Here is a 13,857-nt window from a genome sequence, read left to right as displayed (position 1 = left end):
AGTTCAGGGTCCCCGGGAGTGGCCACAGCAGAGTCACAATGAGAAGTCAGTCACCTGTGTGGGCTGCGGGCTTGAGAATGGTTTCTGGGGGCCATACTGGTTCAGGGAAAGGGTCAGAACACCATGCCTGGGGACAGAGAACAAGGTGGGTTTCCAGAAGCCAGGCATCAGTGAGCAGACTCTGCTTGTCAGGGAGAGGAGGGGCTTTGACCCTGACAGCCTGTCCCCCTGTCACCCGCACTGACTCGCTCACAGCTGGTGTCTTTCTAACACTCAAAAGTCATTCTCATATTCAGTCAATGCCTAAGAATTGACTGTTGAAGTTTTTCTAATTACAACTATTACAGGGAGTTTTACTGTGAAAAGTTTTTCTATGTATTTTTTTTAACATCTTTATTGGAGTATAATTGTTTACAATGGTGTGTTTAGTTTCTCTTTACCAACAAATCTGAATGCCTCGGCTAGGACTTGCAATGATATGTTGAATAAAAGTGGCAAGAGTGGGCATGCTTTGCCTGTTTTTTCCTGATCTTAGAGAAAATCCTTTCAGCTTTCAACCATTGAGTACAATGTTGGCTATAGGTTTGTCATATAAGGTCTTTATTATGTTGAGGTACTTTCCCTCTATATCCACGTTGTTGAGAGCTTTTATCATAAGTGGATCTTGAATTTTCTCAAAAGATTTTTCTACATCTATATAGATGATCCTCTGATCTTTATTCTTCAATTTCTCAGTGTGGTGTATCACACTGATAGACTTGTGGATATTGAACCATCCTTGCTTACTTGGGATAAATCCCACTTGATCAAAATATTTGATCCTTTAATGTGTTTTTTTATTAATTGAAGTATAGTTGACTTAGAATATTATACTAGTTCAGGTGTATGGTACATAGTAATTAAGTATTTTTACAGATAATACTCCATAAAATGTTATTACAAGATAATGGCTATAATTTCTTATGCTATAAAATAATCATTTTACTTATTTTATACATACTGTTTGTATTTCTTAATTCCATAACCCTGCATTGACTCTTTTCCCTTCCTTCTCACCACTGGTAACCACTAGTTTGTTTTCTATGTCTGTGAGTCTGTTTCTGTTTTGCTTATAGATTTGTTTGTATTATTTTGGGGTGTTCCACATATAGGTTGATACAGAGTATTTGTCTTTCTCTGTCTGACTTATTTCTCTAAGCATAATATTCTCTAGGTCCATCCACATTGCTGCACTGGAAGAACTGCATTCTTTTTTATGGCTGAGTAATATTCCATTTTGTATTCATACCACATTATCTTTATCCATTAGAGCATTAGAGCTTATGATGCATGATGTCTCTTATGCCCATAACCTAGGCCACGTTGCTATGGAGGCTTGAGCACTCCATCCTGTCCTGAGCTGGACCAGTGCCATGGACATTCTCCTAGGTGCCATTTGACTAGTGATGGAGGTGAGGGAATCAGACAACAAGAAGGGACTTCTACAGATGTCTACACTTGGTGGGGAAGTCTTGCTAACGGGGACAAGCCTGCCCCCCGTGTCCTAACATGAGAGGGAACCTGAGTCGGACACCCCATGCTTCTGGGGTCCAGAAAGGACAGTGGGTGCAGCTCCAGCATGGGGGAGCCCAGGCTGTGTGGGGCGGGAGGCGTCCCACGCGTCCCCAGTGAGTGAGGGGAGGGCGTCGGGATGACCCAGGTGGGCAGCCTGGAGGAGGAGGGACGTGTCCTTCACGTCCGGGGCTCCTGGCGCCCACCTGCCTGAGGCCTGTGTCCCACCTGCTCCTGCTGGGGCTCCTCCCCAGCCGACCTCAGAGGCCTTTGATAATCACAGCGCTGAAATCCCTCCTGGGTTCTGCACGTGGCTGTCCTGACGAGCACATAGGGGTGTCATGGACCTGGAAGTGACTTCTTCACCCGCCTCCTCACCCCGTTGTCAGAGCTTGGCCACAGGCGGTACCCATGCCCAGCTGTGTTCGGGAGAAAATGACCAGGCGCCGATGACCTGGCATCTTCCCTGTCCCCAAGCTCCTTCCTCTGTCTCTGACTCCCCTGGCATTCGATTCCCAAGCCGATGCCCACTTTTACAAAAAACCCTTCCCCTCTACGGCAGAAGCCCTCGTGGACCATCCTTGCCCGTGGCCGCTGGCGGCTGTCAGCACCTCCTGCCTTCCTCACCTCTCTGTCACGAGGCTGGTCTGCCTACAGCAAGGGAGTAGCACCAAGGAAGTGGAAGCCTAGGGAAGCCTACACTGCATGGAGCCAAGACCCCCACCCTTCAGGCCGGTGATTCTCAGGCAGGAGTTTTGGAATCCTTCCCGGCCATTGCAGGCCACCTTCTGTCACCCACAAAGCTGGCTCTGGGCCACTCATGCTCTTTGGCTCTGTCCTTCCTTGTCTCACTGACCCTCACCTACTGCTGGGTGAAGGGACCCCCTTCCACTTAAATCACTTGCAATTGTAACCTTGATTCATTGTTTGAATCTAGGGCACAAAAATAAGCCTCCCCTCCCACTGAGGTGCTGAGGGAAACATATGGCTGGATTCAGCTGCAGGGGACTCTCCACGGCTGGTCCTTCCCGATCCACCCTGCCTGGGTCTTGCTTCTCCTTCCTGAACAGGAGGCAATTTTATCAGCTTTGGATGGAGGAGTCAGGGTCACAAGAGGGAAGGGACAAGGGTGTGACGCCAGAGGGGAGGACCAGGAGTATGTCCCGGAGCACATGAACTGGCCCAATGCCCAGGGAGGCTGGGTGGGAGCCGGCGCAGGAAAGGGCGAAGCCTGGGTGCCCAGATGCCCACAGCCATGCTTTGCTGGCAGTGGACGTGCAGGTGGGCTCAGCCCTGTGCCCTGCTCCTGTTTCTCTTAGGTCCCCAGCTCCTGGTGACTCAAGACTGGGATTCGCAAGAGGAGGCGAATGATGATCAACGAGCCTCAAAGAACTACTTCCTTGCCACAGTGGAGTACGGCTTACACATATTCAACCTGAGGAGCCAGGACAGCAATGCCTACAAGGTGGTGCGCGTCCTGAGGTCGTGGAAGGAGCCGGTAAGTACCACATCCTCCCCCGTTGCTGTTAACGAAGGGCCAGCGGCGGTAGGGGAGTTAACAAGGGATCTTGATCATCGTTTGAAGCCCATAAAATAGAGGGAAATATTAATACAATCTATTCGGTTGGTTTCAGTTTTTATAAAAGAAATAACTTGGGAACGTTTTAAACTTCAGTCAGTCTACTCACATGCAAGGTGTATTTTCAGTTTTCATCATTTCTGACCTTGTTTAATGAAGAATGACCAAATACGGTCTAAGAGGGGATAAAGCTATTTAGTTAAAAAAGAGCCAGACAGAAAATATTGGATTAGAGAGATTTCGAATAGATTTCAAAGAAATAACATTAAAATAGGTTAATTTAAGAAAAACAGAGAGAGATACACAGAGACACCCATAGACGGAGGGGGAGAGTGGCTCAGGAGTCACAGGCTCCCCTGGTCCTGAGGAGCCTCTGGGAGCTCGCAGCTTCTCCTCTGACTCCACGTGTTCTGGGCTCCCTCTGGGTCCCCACCTACGTGGATCGAGTGTGATTTACATTCTTCCCAGATGGCATTCTTAATCCTAAAATGCTCCCCTAGCAACGCAGTCTCTACAGAATGCAACCAGGGGTGTGATTTTCACGGTGCTGCAGACACAAACACTGAGAACACTCCGTGGTGGAAGAACTTCTGGTCCTGTGTGTGCTTGTGTGTCCTTGTGTGTGCTTGTGAGTATGTGTGTGTGGGGGGGGAGAGGGTTTTGTGTGTGTGTGTGTGTGTGTGTGTGTGTGTAGCAGTAGCTTTGTATGGCATTTGTCTTGCTGTAGGGCAGATGAAAGGGGTAACTAGGGGGCACAGAGGGGAGTCTCCCTTTCTCAGCACTGATTTATCCAGCAAAGTTTGAGAGTCAGTACCCCACCCCTCAGGTCTCTGTCCTGCCTACACTGTGTGAATCTACTCTATTGGCTACATAAGGGGCAGGAGGGCTGTGTCCACTTCAAGGTCTGTACAAACCCAGGTTGATTTCGGCATCGTGTTCTCCACGGAGCTGCAGCTCGGCCGAACCAGGTGTGGGAAATTTGACGAAGACATTGACAACTGTCCGTTTCAAGCAAGTCCAGACGTGAACAATGTAAGACTCGGACAGCGGCCCTCAGGTTATATGGCCGTGGACGCTGCCTCGGGGCAGGGGGTGTGGGGAGTGATGACAACGCCATTCCAAGGGACACGGAGGGGCATTTGCAGGACGGAGCCCAGCCAGGCCGGCCAGCCCCGGTCACTTGTACGCCCCTGGCCTGTCTAGCCGCTGCACCCCAGGTCACACTGGGGTCAGGCTGCTCCTGACCACTTGGGTCCGGGTCACCTGGGCCAGAGACGGGAATGCCCCCTCCCTGGTGTTCACCCACCTCCCTTCCCTGCCTTCAGGAGAAGTGGGGGGGGCAACAACATCACCTTGGCCGAGTAGCCCCGTCTCGGGTCCCCCTGCCACTGACCCAGAGCCCGAGGGGTGGAAGCTGAGGAGCCCCACTGCCCTCCCTCCCAGGCCCTGCCCTGGCGATAAGGCGGGTGAGCCCCGCCCCGGGACAAACCCGACTTGGATCAGACGCCCTGCTGGGACGCTGGGGGCATGGGTCACACTGGGACATCCTGGGGGCCGGGTCCCTGGAGACCACAGAGCTGGAGACGGGAGAATGACCCAGGTGCCTCTGGGGTCCGGAGAGAGTCCCAGGTCGGGAACATCCAGGACTGAGGGCCAGAGCCTGCACCCCCAGCTGCCCACCCCAGCAAGGCAAGGTTGGGGGGATGCTGGCTTTAGAGCTGGAGCCACATGCTTCCCAAGGCCCCTCCCCCGACTCTCTGTCCCCTGTGCTTTGTCCCACAGACCATCACCTGCTTCTTTACAATCATCACTGACCCATGGAGAACAAAGTTTCAACTCTTGAACAACACCTGCTCAGAGGGCTCCACTGAGTGAGACCACGTACCAGTCTGGGCTCCGCTGTCCTCCTCCTGGACACCAGTGATGCCCTGTCGTGGCCCTTCAGTGGCTGAGCAGCTCCGGTTCTGTTCTCTGTATGAGCAGGTGTCTGGGTGTCACATCCGGGCAATGTGGACATTCCTTCCTGTCATTTCCTCCCGTAGAATTGGTCATTAAATGTCAGCGCTGCAAGCAGCTTTGTGTCGCCTGGTTCCAGAGGTTGGGGGCTGGGCAGCCGAGGCCGTCCTGCCAGCAGGGCAGCCGGCTGGGCCCAGGGGGTGGGTCTCTCCCCCGTGGACACCTGAGCCAGCCGCAGGTGGCAGAAGCTAGGAGCACGGGTGCATCTGAGCTGTGTCTCCGGGCTCAGCATCACTGCCCCAGGGTGGCCATTCAGAGGTGGGTGTGCAGAAGCCTGTGGCTGCCCTGGGACTCTTGGTAGCAGCCATGTGGACCTTCTCCCTCCTTGCCTCCTCTCCTTGTGCTGCCTGCGATCACCTCCTGAATCAAAACCTGCTCCCAAGTGTGTGTCGCAGGGTCTCCTGGAGAGGAGACCCTTTGTGTGGTGTGAGAACTTCTTCAGGATGCGTCCTCCACACACACCTGGCTGGCTTCCCAAGCCCGTGACTCCGGCAGAGCCAAGGGGAGCCCAGACACGGGCATCCTCGCTGTTGGTGGGCGTTGCTCAGCATAGGCACAGCTGTGCTCTTGTCCCCCTGCCACCTGGGCCTGACCAAGCAAGCTGCTCTCCCAGACCCTCCCCCACCCCTCCTCCTTCTCCCTCTGAGGCCTTTCCTGACTCCTGGCTGTTTCCGCCAAAGGAAGCTTAAAGGATCCTTTATGCACTGTGATTCCCATCGTGTTTCCAAGGAATCGACGCCACAATTCTCCTCAAGCAACTCCTGGGAAAGGGTCTCCTCTGAGCTCACCCCAATGTGGGGAAGATGCCCAGCCCTTCATGAGCTCACCCCTTTCCTGGGGCTGTGGAGGGACCCAGGGAGGGGCGTCAGACCCGGCTTCTGCCAGGGATGGTGCGCTGCCTGTCCGCCCACACGCGTGGGGCTTTGCCAGTGCATCTGCCCCTGGAGGGGAGCTGCAAGGCCTGGGTTTGTCCTGACCCCGCTATCCCTCACTAGTCCAGAAGGTAGGACACCTGCGCTGCTTAGCTTGGTGAGCACAGGTGTGGACTGAGGGACCTGTCCTGGTGGGAGGAGCCTCCTCCCTGACCCTGCGCACCTCTGCCTGGAATGGCGTGTGCTGGGCCCCTTCCTCCCTCCCACTGGAATCTGTGCCCTGTTGTCCATCCCTGGGCAACACCCCGCCGGAGGCCGAGGCAGGATTTCTGGGCTCCAAGCGCAGCCCACGGCTAAGGGAGGCACCCCCTCTCCTGAAACGAGAGACTAGTGGGGACTCTGCCCTCCCAGCTGCTGACCTGTCGGCCATAGGCTCTGACTCACCAAGGCTTGCAGCTGGGCATCGAGAGGGCCGTGAAAGGAAATGCAGCATCAGTGACCAAATGCCTTGCCTCCAGACCCTGTGTTCTGCTCTGTGCCCACTTTCCCATCTGCCAGGGGCACATTCGGACACTTTCCTCAGCTTTCCCACGTGTCAGGGTCCAGGCACAGCCCTGGGGCTCAATAAATGAGGACTCAACACAAAGGAATAAGCAAGTGGAGACCTTGGGAGGGCTTTGCAGTTGCCGGGGCCTCTCGGGTGGACAGGAAGGGGCGGGGCTGTCAGGTGATGGACGCAGGGACACTCCCAGCAGTTGGCCGTCCCTTCCCTGTGTACTCCTCAGCCTGCTCCCCGGTCTGCACCTCCCCCAGCCCTGGTCCCCGACTCCCAGGGATAGAACAGCCATGGGATTTGGACGCTGGTTTCCTCGTGGCGGTGGTCAGCCCGGGAAAGCAACATGCCCTGCTGGAAGGTGCATTTGTGACTCTTTCTCCTTTTTTTCCCCAAAAATTCTTGATGATCTATGCTGAGGGGAGGGGGGTGAATGAAGAGGGCGAGGGAGATTAAGAGGTACATAAGTCTAGTTATAAATGAGACACAAGGATGAAATGTCCAACGTGGGGGCAGTCAATAATATTGTAATAACTTTGTATCAATAGGGTGACAGATGGTAACCAGACTTATCTTGGGGATCACTTTGTAACATAGAGGAATATTGTTGTGCAGTTGGAACTAACAGTGTTGTAGGTCAATTACACTGTAATTTATCAAAAAGAACTGAGGTATTTCTCCCCCAAGTCCTGCATTGGCGGAGGGCTCCTCTCAGGAGCACCAGGCACCCCGCTGTCCAGCCCGCCCCTCACAGATGCTCAGTGCAGGCAAGTTCTGCCAGAGGAGGAGTCCCAGGGAGTGTTCACCTGTCAGCCAGGTGGGCTTCGACCTGCTCCTGTGTGGTTGTTGACACTTACCTGGCTGGCCCTCACCTGCACACCAGTGCTGTAGTTTCCACACCTACGTTTTGGAACATGTTTCCTTCTTGTCATATTAACCCGCTTCACCATCTCAGCCCAGCCCTACACATACACACACACACACACACACACACACACACACACACACAGCGAGAGCCTGCCTCCTCCATAGCCTCTGCTGAACCGTATCTCCTGGTCATCACACCTTTAAGCCTCCCCTCCCACACTTAACCAGAGCTGATCTAGGTGACCAACAACACAAAGAGGTGACGGTGTGTCACATCTGAAGCTGGGTCACCGAGGGTGCTGTGGCTTCCATCCCCGTCTCTTGGACACTCTGTCCAGAGGAACCCATCCCCCTCACCCAGCGCACAGAGGCCAAGTGGAGAGGCCTGCACTGAGAATAGCAGAGACCACCTGCCGACAGTCAACGCCAGCCAGCAGCTGGGAGGGCAAGCCGCCTGGAGAGTGGGTTCTCCGGGGCCAAACTCACCTTCAGATGAGGGAAGTGCCCTCAGAGCCTGAGTGTGACCTCAGGATAGGTGACATCAGCCAAGCCACCCCAGACCCCTGGTGCACAGACACCACGGAGACATAAATACATTGCTTAAGCACCAAGGGCAGGGTGATCAGTCACGCAGCACTAGATTATACCTCTTACCCTCTGCGAGCACACACACGCGTGCACACACACACACACACGCACAAATGCAGCCTACTCTCCGTGTACCATCACTCTTGCATTTTTCTGCCTCAATTCAAAACCAAAAGTAAAACACAAATCTCCAAATGATATAGCTAGCTCCCAGGTTGGATCGGGGGTTAAAACTGTTTCTAAAGCCATTTTGCTGTGTCTTCCAGAGTCCTGGGCAGGGAGATTTCTGTGGAAATCCATGGATGGACATTCTCAACGCATCCTCAGAGCCTTGTAGAAACTACCCACCAGCCTGAAGCAGTGGAGGGGTGGGTCTTCCTATTAGTTCCACACAAAGAGCTGTCAGTGAAAAGTAACTTGTGCCAGAGTTTGGTGAAATACAGAAACAGGTTCGCATTCTCTTCCATTCATTGGGAGCAGACTGCCCCTGCTGGTAAATGTGTTGACCAAGCAGAAGACACTACCCAGCCCGGCACCACATTCTCAGCCTCCACGCCTGAAGAATGCACAAAAAAGCAAGAAGGCTACAAAATGAAGTCAATAGGTCAGATGTGTTATTTAAATGTTTTGTGAGTGTCTTTGCTTCTTTAAATGCTCATAAGAGCGGCAGAATGTGCTAGAAGACCATTAGACAGGCCGGCATTCTTTCTTCTGCATATTGAGTTCAAAGTTCCAGGGCTTGGATGCCACAATAAAGGTGCAATGAAACACCTAAAAGAGACAAAAACAATAACCCACTTGTAAGAAAAATTGCAAAAAACAAAAGTCAAAAAACCCCAGAAGTTCCTATTTCCAGGTGCCAGGATTTGGCTTCAAGAGGGCCAAAAGGCCGTCCGAGCCAGCCATGCCTCTACAGACCCCCAAGCTGTTGGCCCAGTGGCAGAGCAGCCAGCCTCATGACTGGGATGGACCCCCATCGGTTCACCTCCCTGAGAGCTGAAGCCATCACGGTTGTGGCTCCATTTGCTCCAGGTGAGCAAGATTTAGAGCCCAGGACCAATTATCCTCAAGAAATCCTCGTGTCCAGCTCTGGCCCTTCTCCAGACACACCAACTTCCTGCAGCCCATGGAGACCCCACGCGGCATGGAGGGCCCAGTGGGTCCTTCCCAGGGGAGACAGCACCACAAGAATAGCCAGGGTCCTGCACGCCTTGGAAAGTGGTGTCAGAGTCTGGCCAGATTCCACCAGGGAAAGCTTGCAGCTGGGGAGCTGGGAGGAGACACAGGGCCTGCAGAGGGAGTGGGGCTCCAGGCTCCTGGTGTGGATGAGATCACTGTGTCCCTCCTCTCACCTAAAATCTTTATTCAGTTAGAATAAAAATATAAAGGACGAGTAGCGCTTTATGGCAACACCCAGTAGAAGTGAAGTTGCATAAGATACACAGACTGAGGGGTCAGGTTGAGGGGGAAATAGGACCAAGTGACCAGTAACCCAGACAGGCTATGGAGGAACTGAGGCCAGGTCGGCGGGGTGTCCAGGCCAGAGGGGCATCAGAATGGGTGGAGCTGGTTCCTGGCAGTGGCAGGGAGGGCAGGGAGGGCAGGGAGGGCAGGTAGTGCGCTTACCAGAGGGCTAACTAATTGCTTAACTTGTGATCGCCAGGGTAGACAGGAAACAATCACGAAATAAAGGGATTGAAAACCCAATTATTAAAATCAACCATAGAGGCTACTTTAGCACTGTATTAACATATTAAAAATCTTTAAGAGGTGAAAAAATATTGGACAAGGAATTCAACTTCTTGGAACTCTGCTCACAAGGCAACAACAATCAGATATACACACAAACAGAAATAAAGAAGAATATTCATCATGGCACTGTTCATAATAGCTAAAAATTAGAAAAACTTAAATAATCAATTCTCAGGGGTTGACTAAATAATATGTGGAAACACCATTAAACGAAGTCAAATAGTTTCATTACATAATGCCCTCAAATAATTTTACAGTTTTGGAAATCCTTAGATTTTATTATTAAATAAAAATCTAAATTGTGGAACAGTGTACAGTGTGATCCCCACTACACAAAAATACAAATGTAAAATATAGAAAAAACTAGGATGTATAAAAATAAGTTGACAGCAGTAAACTTTCCATAAAGGTATTTTTAGTTGATTGTTTTTTTTCTTCTGTAGTTGATTTTAAGCTACTTAATACTTCGGAAAATTTCTAAATTTTCTACCTTAAATGAATAGGGCCTATTACTATTTAAAATAGTATCAGGTGTTTTTTGTTTGTTTTTTTGCGGTACGCGGGCCTCTCACTGTTGCGGCCTCTCCCGTTGCAGAGCACAGGCTCCGGACGCGCAGGCTCAGTGGCCATGGCTCACGGGCCCAGCCGCTCTGCGGCATGTGGGATCTTCGCGGATCGGGGCATGAACCCGTGTGCCCTGCATCGGCAAGCAGACTCTCAACCACTGCGCCACCAGGGAAGCCCAGTATCAGGTTTTAATATTTATTTCCCAAGGAGCTCAGGTAGTTACCCTTTCTTCCTTTCTAAGTCTCAATAAATAAAGAAAACAGATAAGCTCGAATCTATACGAGGTCAGAAACGGTGAATCTCTAGGAGTTCCATGATCCGTGCAAGGGCAGAGACTGGGAGGAATCCTTGGAGGGTAACAGGTGATTTTGAGCAAGATGATCCAAGGCTGTTGAACTCTATCTTAGCACCTACCTTCTGCATTTTGGGATCCCATTGTACTAAGCAGTTTTCATCTTCCCCTGAAGCTTTCTTGCACATTGTCCGGGCAATTTTGACTTCAAGAAGGTAATCCAAACTATCTGTGACCTGTCCATGAGTAATTTAAAGTTAGAGATCATAAAAGAATATGTGGTATCAATTGTCATTTCTGATAAACAAACATGTCACTGACTGCTTAGGGTCTTCTCACCTCCTTTCCTCCTACAGTTCTTTTTTTTTTTTGGCCAGAGTTTTGGGGTAACGTGGAGGTGGTTCTTACCTTGCTCTCTCTCTCTCTCTCTCTCTCTCTCTGTTTCTCAGTCTCTCTCATTATGGTATTTAATTTTAAAGTAATGACAACTGTCACCAAAATAAAGCAAGAAAACTATTCCCTAAAGACCATTTTCCTGGGAAAACTAATGGTTTGCTCATTGGAGCTTGGGAAATAAACAGCATTTTCATCGAAATCCACTGAGAGTGTATCGATTCCCTTTAAAGCTTTGGTAGTTTTAGTCATCCTTGCCTTATTCCACATCATATACCCTTCCAAATCCCTGACTTTCTGGACATCTCCCCTCCCCTCCCCTCCCCTCCCCATGCAGAGCTCCCGTCAGCGCTGTACTCAAGAAAGGGTCTCACAGGGAAATGCAGATGGACAATGGCAAATGTCCACTCTCATAATTAAAGAATGAACAGGAAAACAAAGTTTACGAGACGTCAGGGAGAGAACATGTGAATGAGAATGACCAAGTTAGTTAAACACCATAACTGAGCCCAGAAGAATAAGAGATAATTTGGAAAAATACAGTAAACATTTTGGAAGTTCTAGAAAAGTCACCTGGGCATTGAACAAAATGGGTGTAGGCAGAATTCTAAGTACAGTTTCATGAATATAAAGTATACTTAAAATTTTTCAGTTATGCATCTAAGTGTCTGAAAGGACACTTGTGGGGTGCCCCCAGGATTGATGAGTTCATGAGGGATGCAAGAAATCAGTGGTCACTTTCACTTTTTACTTCAACTACTTCCAAATGTACCCCTACCGCATTTTTCATGACTGGATATTAAGTTTCTCTGCCTCAGTGCTGTTGGCATTTGGAGCTGGGTCCTTCTTGTCCATGGGGGGCCGTGCTGTGCCCGGAGGGTTGTGACCCACATCCCTGGCCTCCACCCCCCCAATCTCAGTAGCAGCCCCTTCAGTTGTGATGACCAGAAACATCTCTGGGCATTGCCAAAAATGCCCTGTGGAGCCAAATCCATGCCCAGTTGAGAAGGAGTGCTTTAGCTTTGAGTTATATTTCCAAGTAAGAATTATCAAGAAAACAGACTTTCCCAAATCACACTCAACAACAACTGACCGACCACCAGCCCCGTCTTGACCCCCAATTGCCCAGAAAAGGGAGGCAGATGGGGATCCAGCTTCGGAGGCAGCCCCTCACTCCTTTCACGGCCAGCCTCTCTCACTCTCCTGGCCTCCTGTGACACTGTCCCCTCCTGGCTGGCTGCAATGTCCCATCACCTTCATCCCATCCAGCATCACTCAGAGGCAGTAGCATGGGTGGATTAAGAGCAGGCAGCCTGGGTTTAAATCTTGGCTCTTTTACTTAGTAGCTGTGTGACCCTGGGCAAGTTACTAAACCTCTCTGTGCCTGTTTCCTCCTATGTGAACTTGAAAACCTGAGTGCACCTACAGAAAGCCACTGGATCTAGCACAAAGTAAACATGGCTCCAGGCTGCCATTGGCGGTCTTTCCTACCAGTCTTCGCCATGTGTGAAATCGGCATCAGAACCCCAGCCAGCTATGAACTGGAGCAGGCAGCCACATGCTTTTTCTTCAAGGGCCAGAGAGGAAATACTCCAGGCTTTGCAGCACAAATACAGCCCAGAGGACCCTCAAAAAGTGTGTGTGGCTGTGTCCTAATAAAATTGTGTTTATGGACATTGACGTTTCAATGTAATGTAATTTTCATATGTCAGAAAATAGTCTCCTTCTTTTGTTTCTTATAATCATTTGTAACTCACGGGATGTACAAAGATGAGAAGTGGGCCAGGTTTGGCTTCAGGCTGTTAGTGGTCACTGCTGATAAAGATCTTTGCACATTTAACTTAAACTATGCAATGGAATAGAGCAGTTTTCTTTCTATAGCACCTGGGCATATGTTATTTTTCTCTGAATTTTCACCTAGCATTTTTCTGTTCGCTTTCGTTAGGAGTTATTTTTGTTTGGGGGGTGGTGCATTCTTCCTTACCCCCTTTCTTCAATATGTTTTCCAGCAGTTTGTAGCTGGAATGCCAAGGAGTTTTAAACACTTTTGTTCTAGCCTCTTTTTGAACCTGTTTCTACCTGATTCTTTTGCATCCTTACCTGCATTTGAGCTGACAGTCAACTAAGAAATAAAATATACATTTGTGACCAGTCCCTCCCATCAGGAAACTTGCACAATCCTCTTAGCCTCATCCACCAGAGGGCAGACAGCAGAAGCAAGAAGAACTACAATTCTGCAGCCTGTGGAACAAAAACCATATTCACAGAAAGATAGACAAGATGAAAAGGCAGAGAGCTATGTAAATGAAAAGAAATGAAGACAGCCAAAGAGACCTCTGGGGCAACATTAAACACAACAACATTCACATTATAGGGGTCCCAGAAGGAGAAGAGAGAGAGAAAGGACCCAGGAAAATATTTGAAGAGATTATAGTAGAAAACTTCCCTTACATGGGAAAGGAAATAGCTACCCAAGTCCAGGAAGCACAGAGAGTCCTGTACAGGATAAACCCAAGGAGAAACACACTGAGACACATAGGAATCAAATTGGCAAAAATTAAAGGCACAGAAAAATTATTGAAAGCAGCAAGGGGAAAACGACAAATAACATACAAGGGAATTCCCATAAGCTTAAACAGCTGATTTCTCAGCAGAAACTCTACAAGCCAGAAAGGAGTGGCATGACATATTTAAAGTGATGAAAGGGAAGAACCTACAACCAAGATTACTCTACCCAGCAAGGATCTCATTCATATTCAATGGAGAAATCAAAAGCTTTACAGACAAGCAAAAGCTAAGAGAATTCAGCACCACCAAACCAGCTCTA

General features: G+C 50.0%; 2 protein-coding genes across 3 annotated transcripts in view; one reads left to right on the top strand and one right to left on the bottom strand.

Moving 5' to 3' along the window:
* Positions 1 to 2,789: 2,789 nt before the first annotated feature.
* CST9L (cystatin 9 like) lies at positions 2,790 to 5,753 on the top strand. Of its 2 annotated transcripts, XM_028499194.1 has the most exons (3): positions 2,790 to 3,049; positions 4,049 to 4,162; positions 4,913 to 5,753. In XM_028499194.1, exons 1-3 carry the CDS (start codon positions 2,795 to 2,797, stop codon positions 5,003 to 5,005), a joined length of 462 nt encoding a protein of 153 aa, XP_028354995.1. In that variant the 5' UTR covers positions 2,790 to 2,794; the 3' UTR covers positions 5,006 to 5,753. The 2 variants fall into 2 exon arrangements, with proteins under 2 accessions (XP_028354995.1, XP_028354994.1); XM_028499193.1 differs by having other exon boundaries at positions 4,049 to 5,753.
* A 2,960-nt stretch (positions 5,754 to 8,713) lies between these two features.
* CST8 (cystatin 8) overlaps positions 8,714 to 13,857 on the bottom strand; it is a 10,768-nt gene continuing 5,624 nt past the window's right edge. Inside the window, exons 2-3 of the mRNA XM_007100514.2 lie at positions 10,760 to 10,873; positions 8,714 to 8,797 (exon numbers count right to left, since the gene is read on the bottom strand). Coding sequence (XP_007100576.1) covers positions 8,714 to 8,797; positions 10,760 to 10,873 — 198 coding nt within the window. The remainder of the gene's footprint in view (positions 8,798 to 10,759; positions 10,874 to 13,857) is intronic.

This window comes from Physeter macrocephalus, chromosome 14, assembly GCF_002837175.3.
Source record: "Physeter macrocephalus isolate SW-GA chromosome 14, ASM283717v5, whole genome shotgun sequence".
Lineage (NCBI taxonomy): Eukaryota > Metazoa > Chordata > Mammalia > Artiodactyla > Physeteridae > Physeter > Physeter macrocephalus.
Note: the sequence above shows the minus strand (reverse complement) of the source record. Positions and strands in the feature narration are given on the sequence as shown.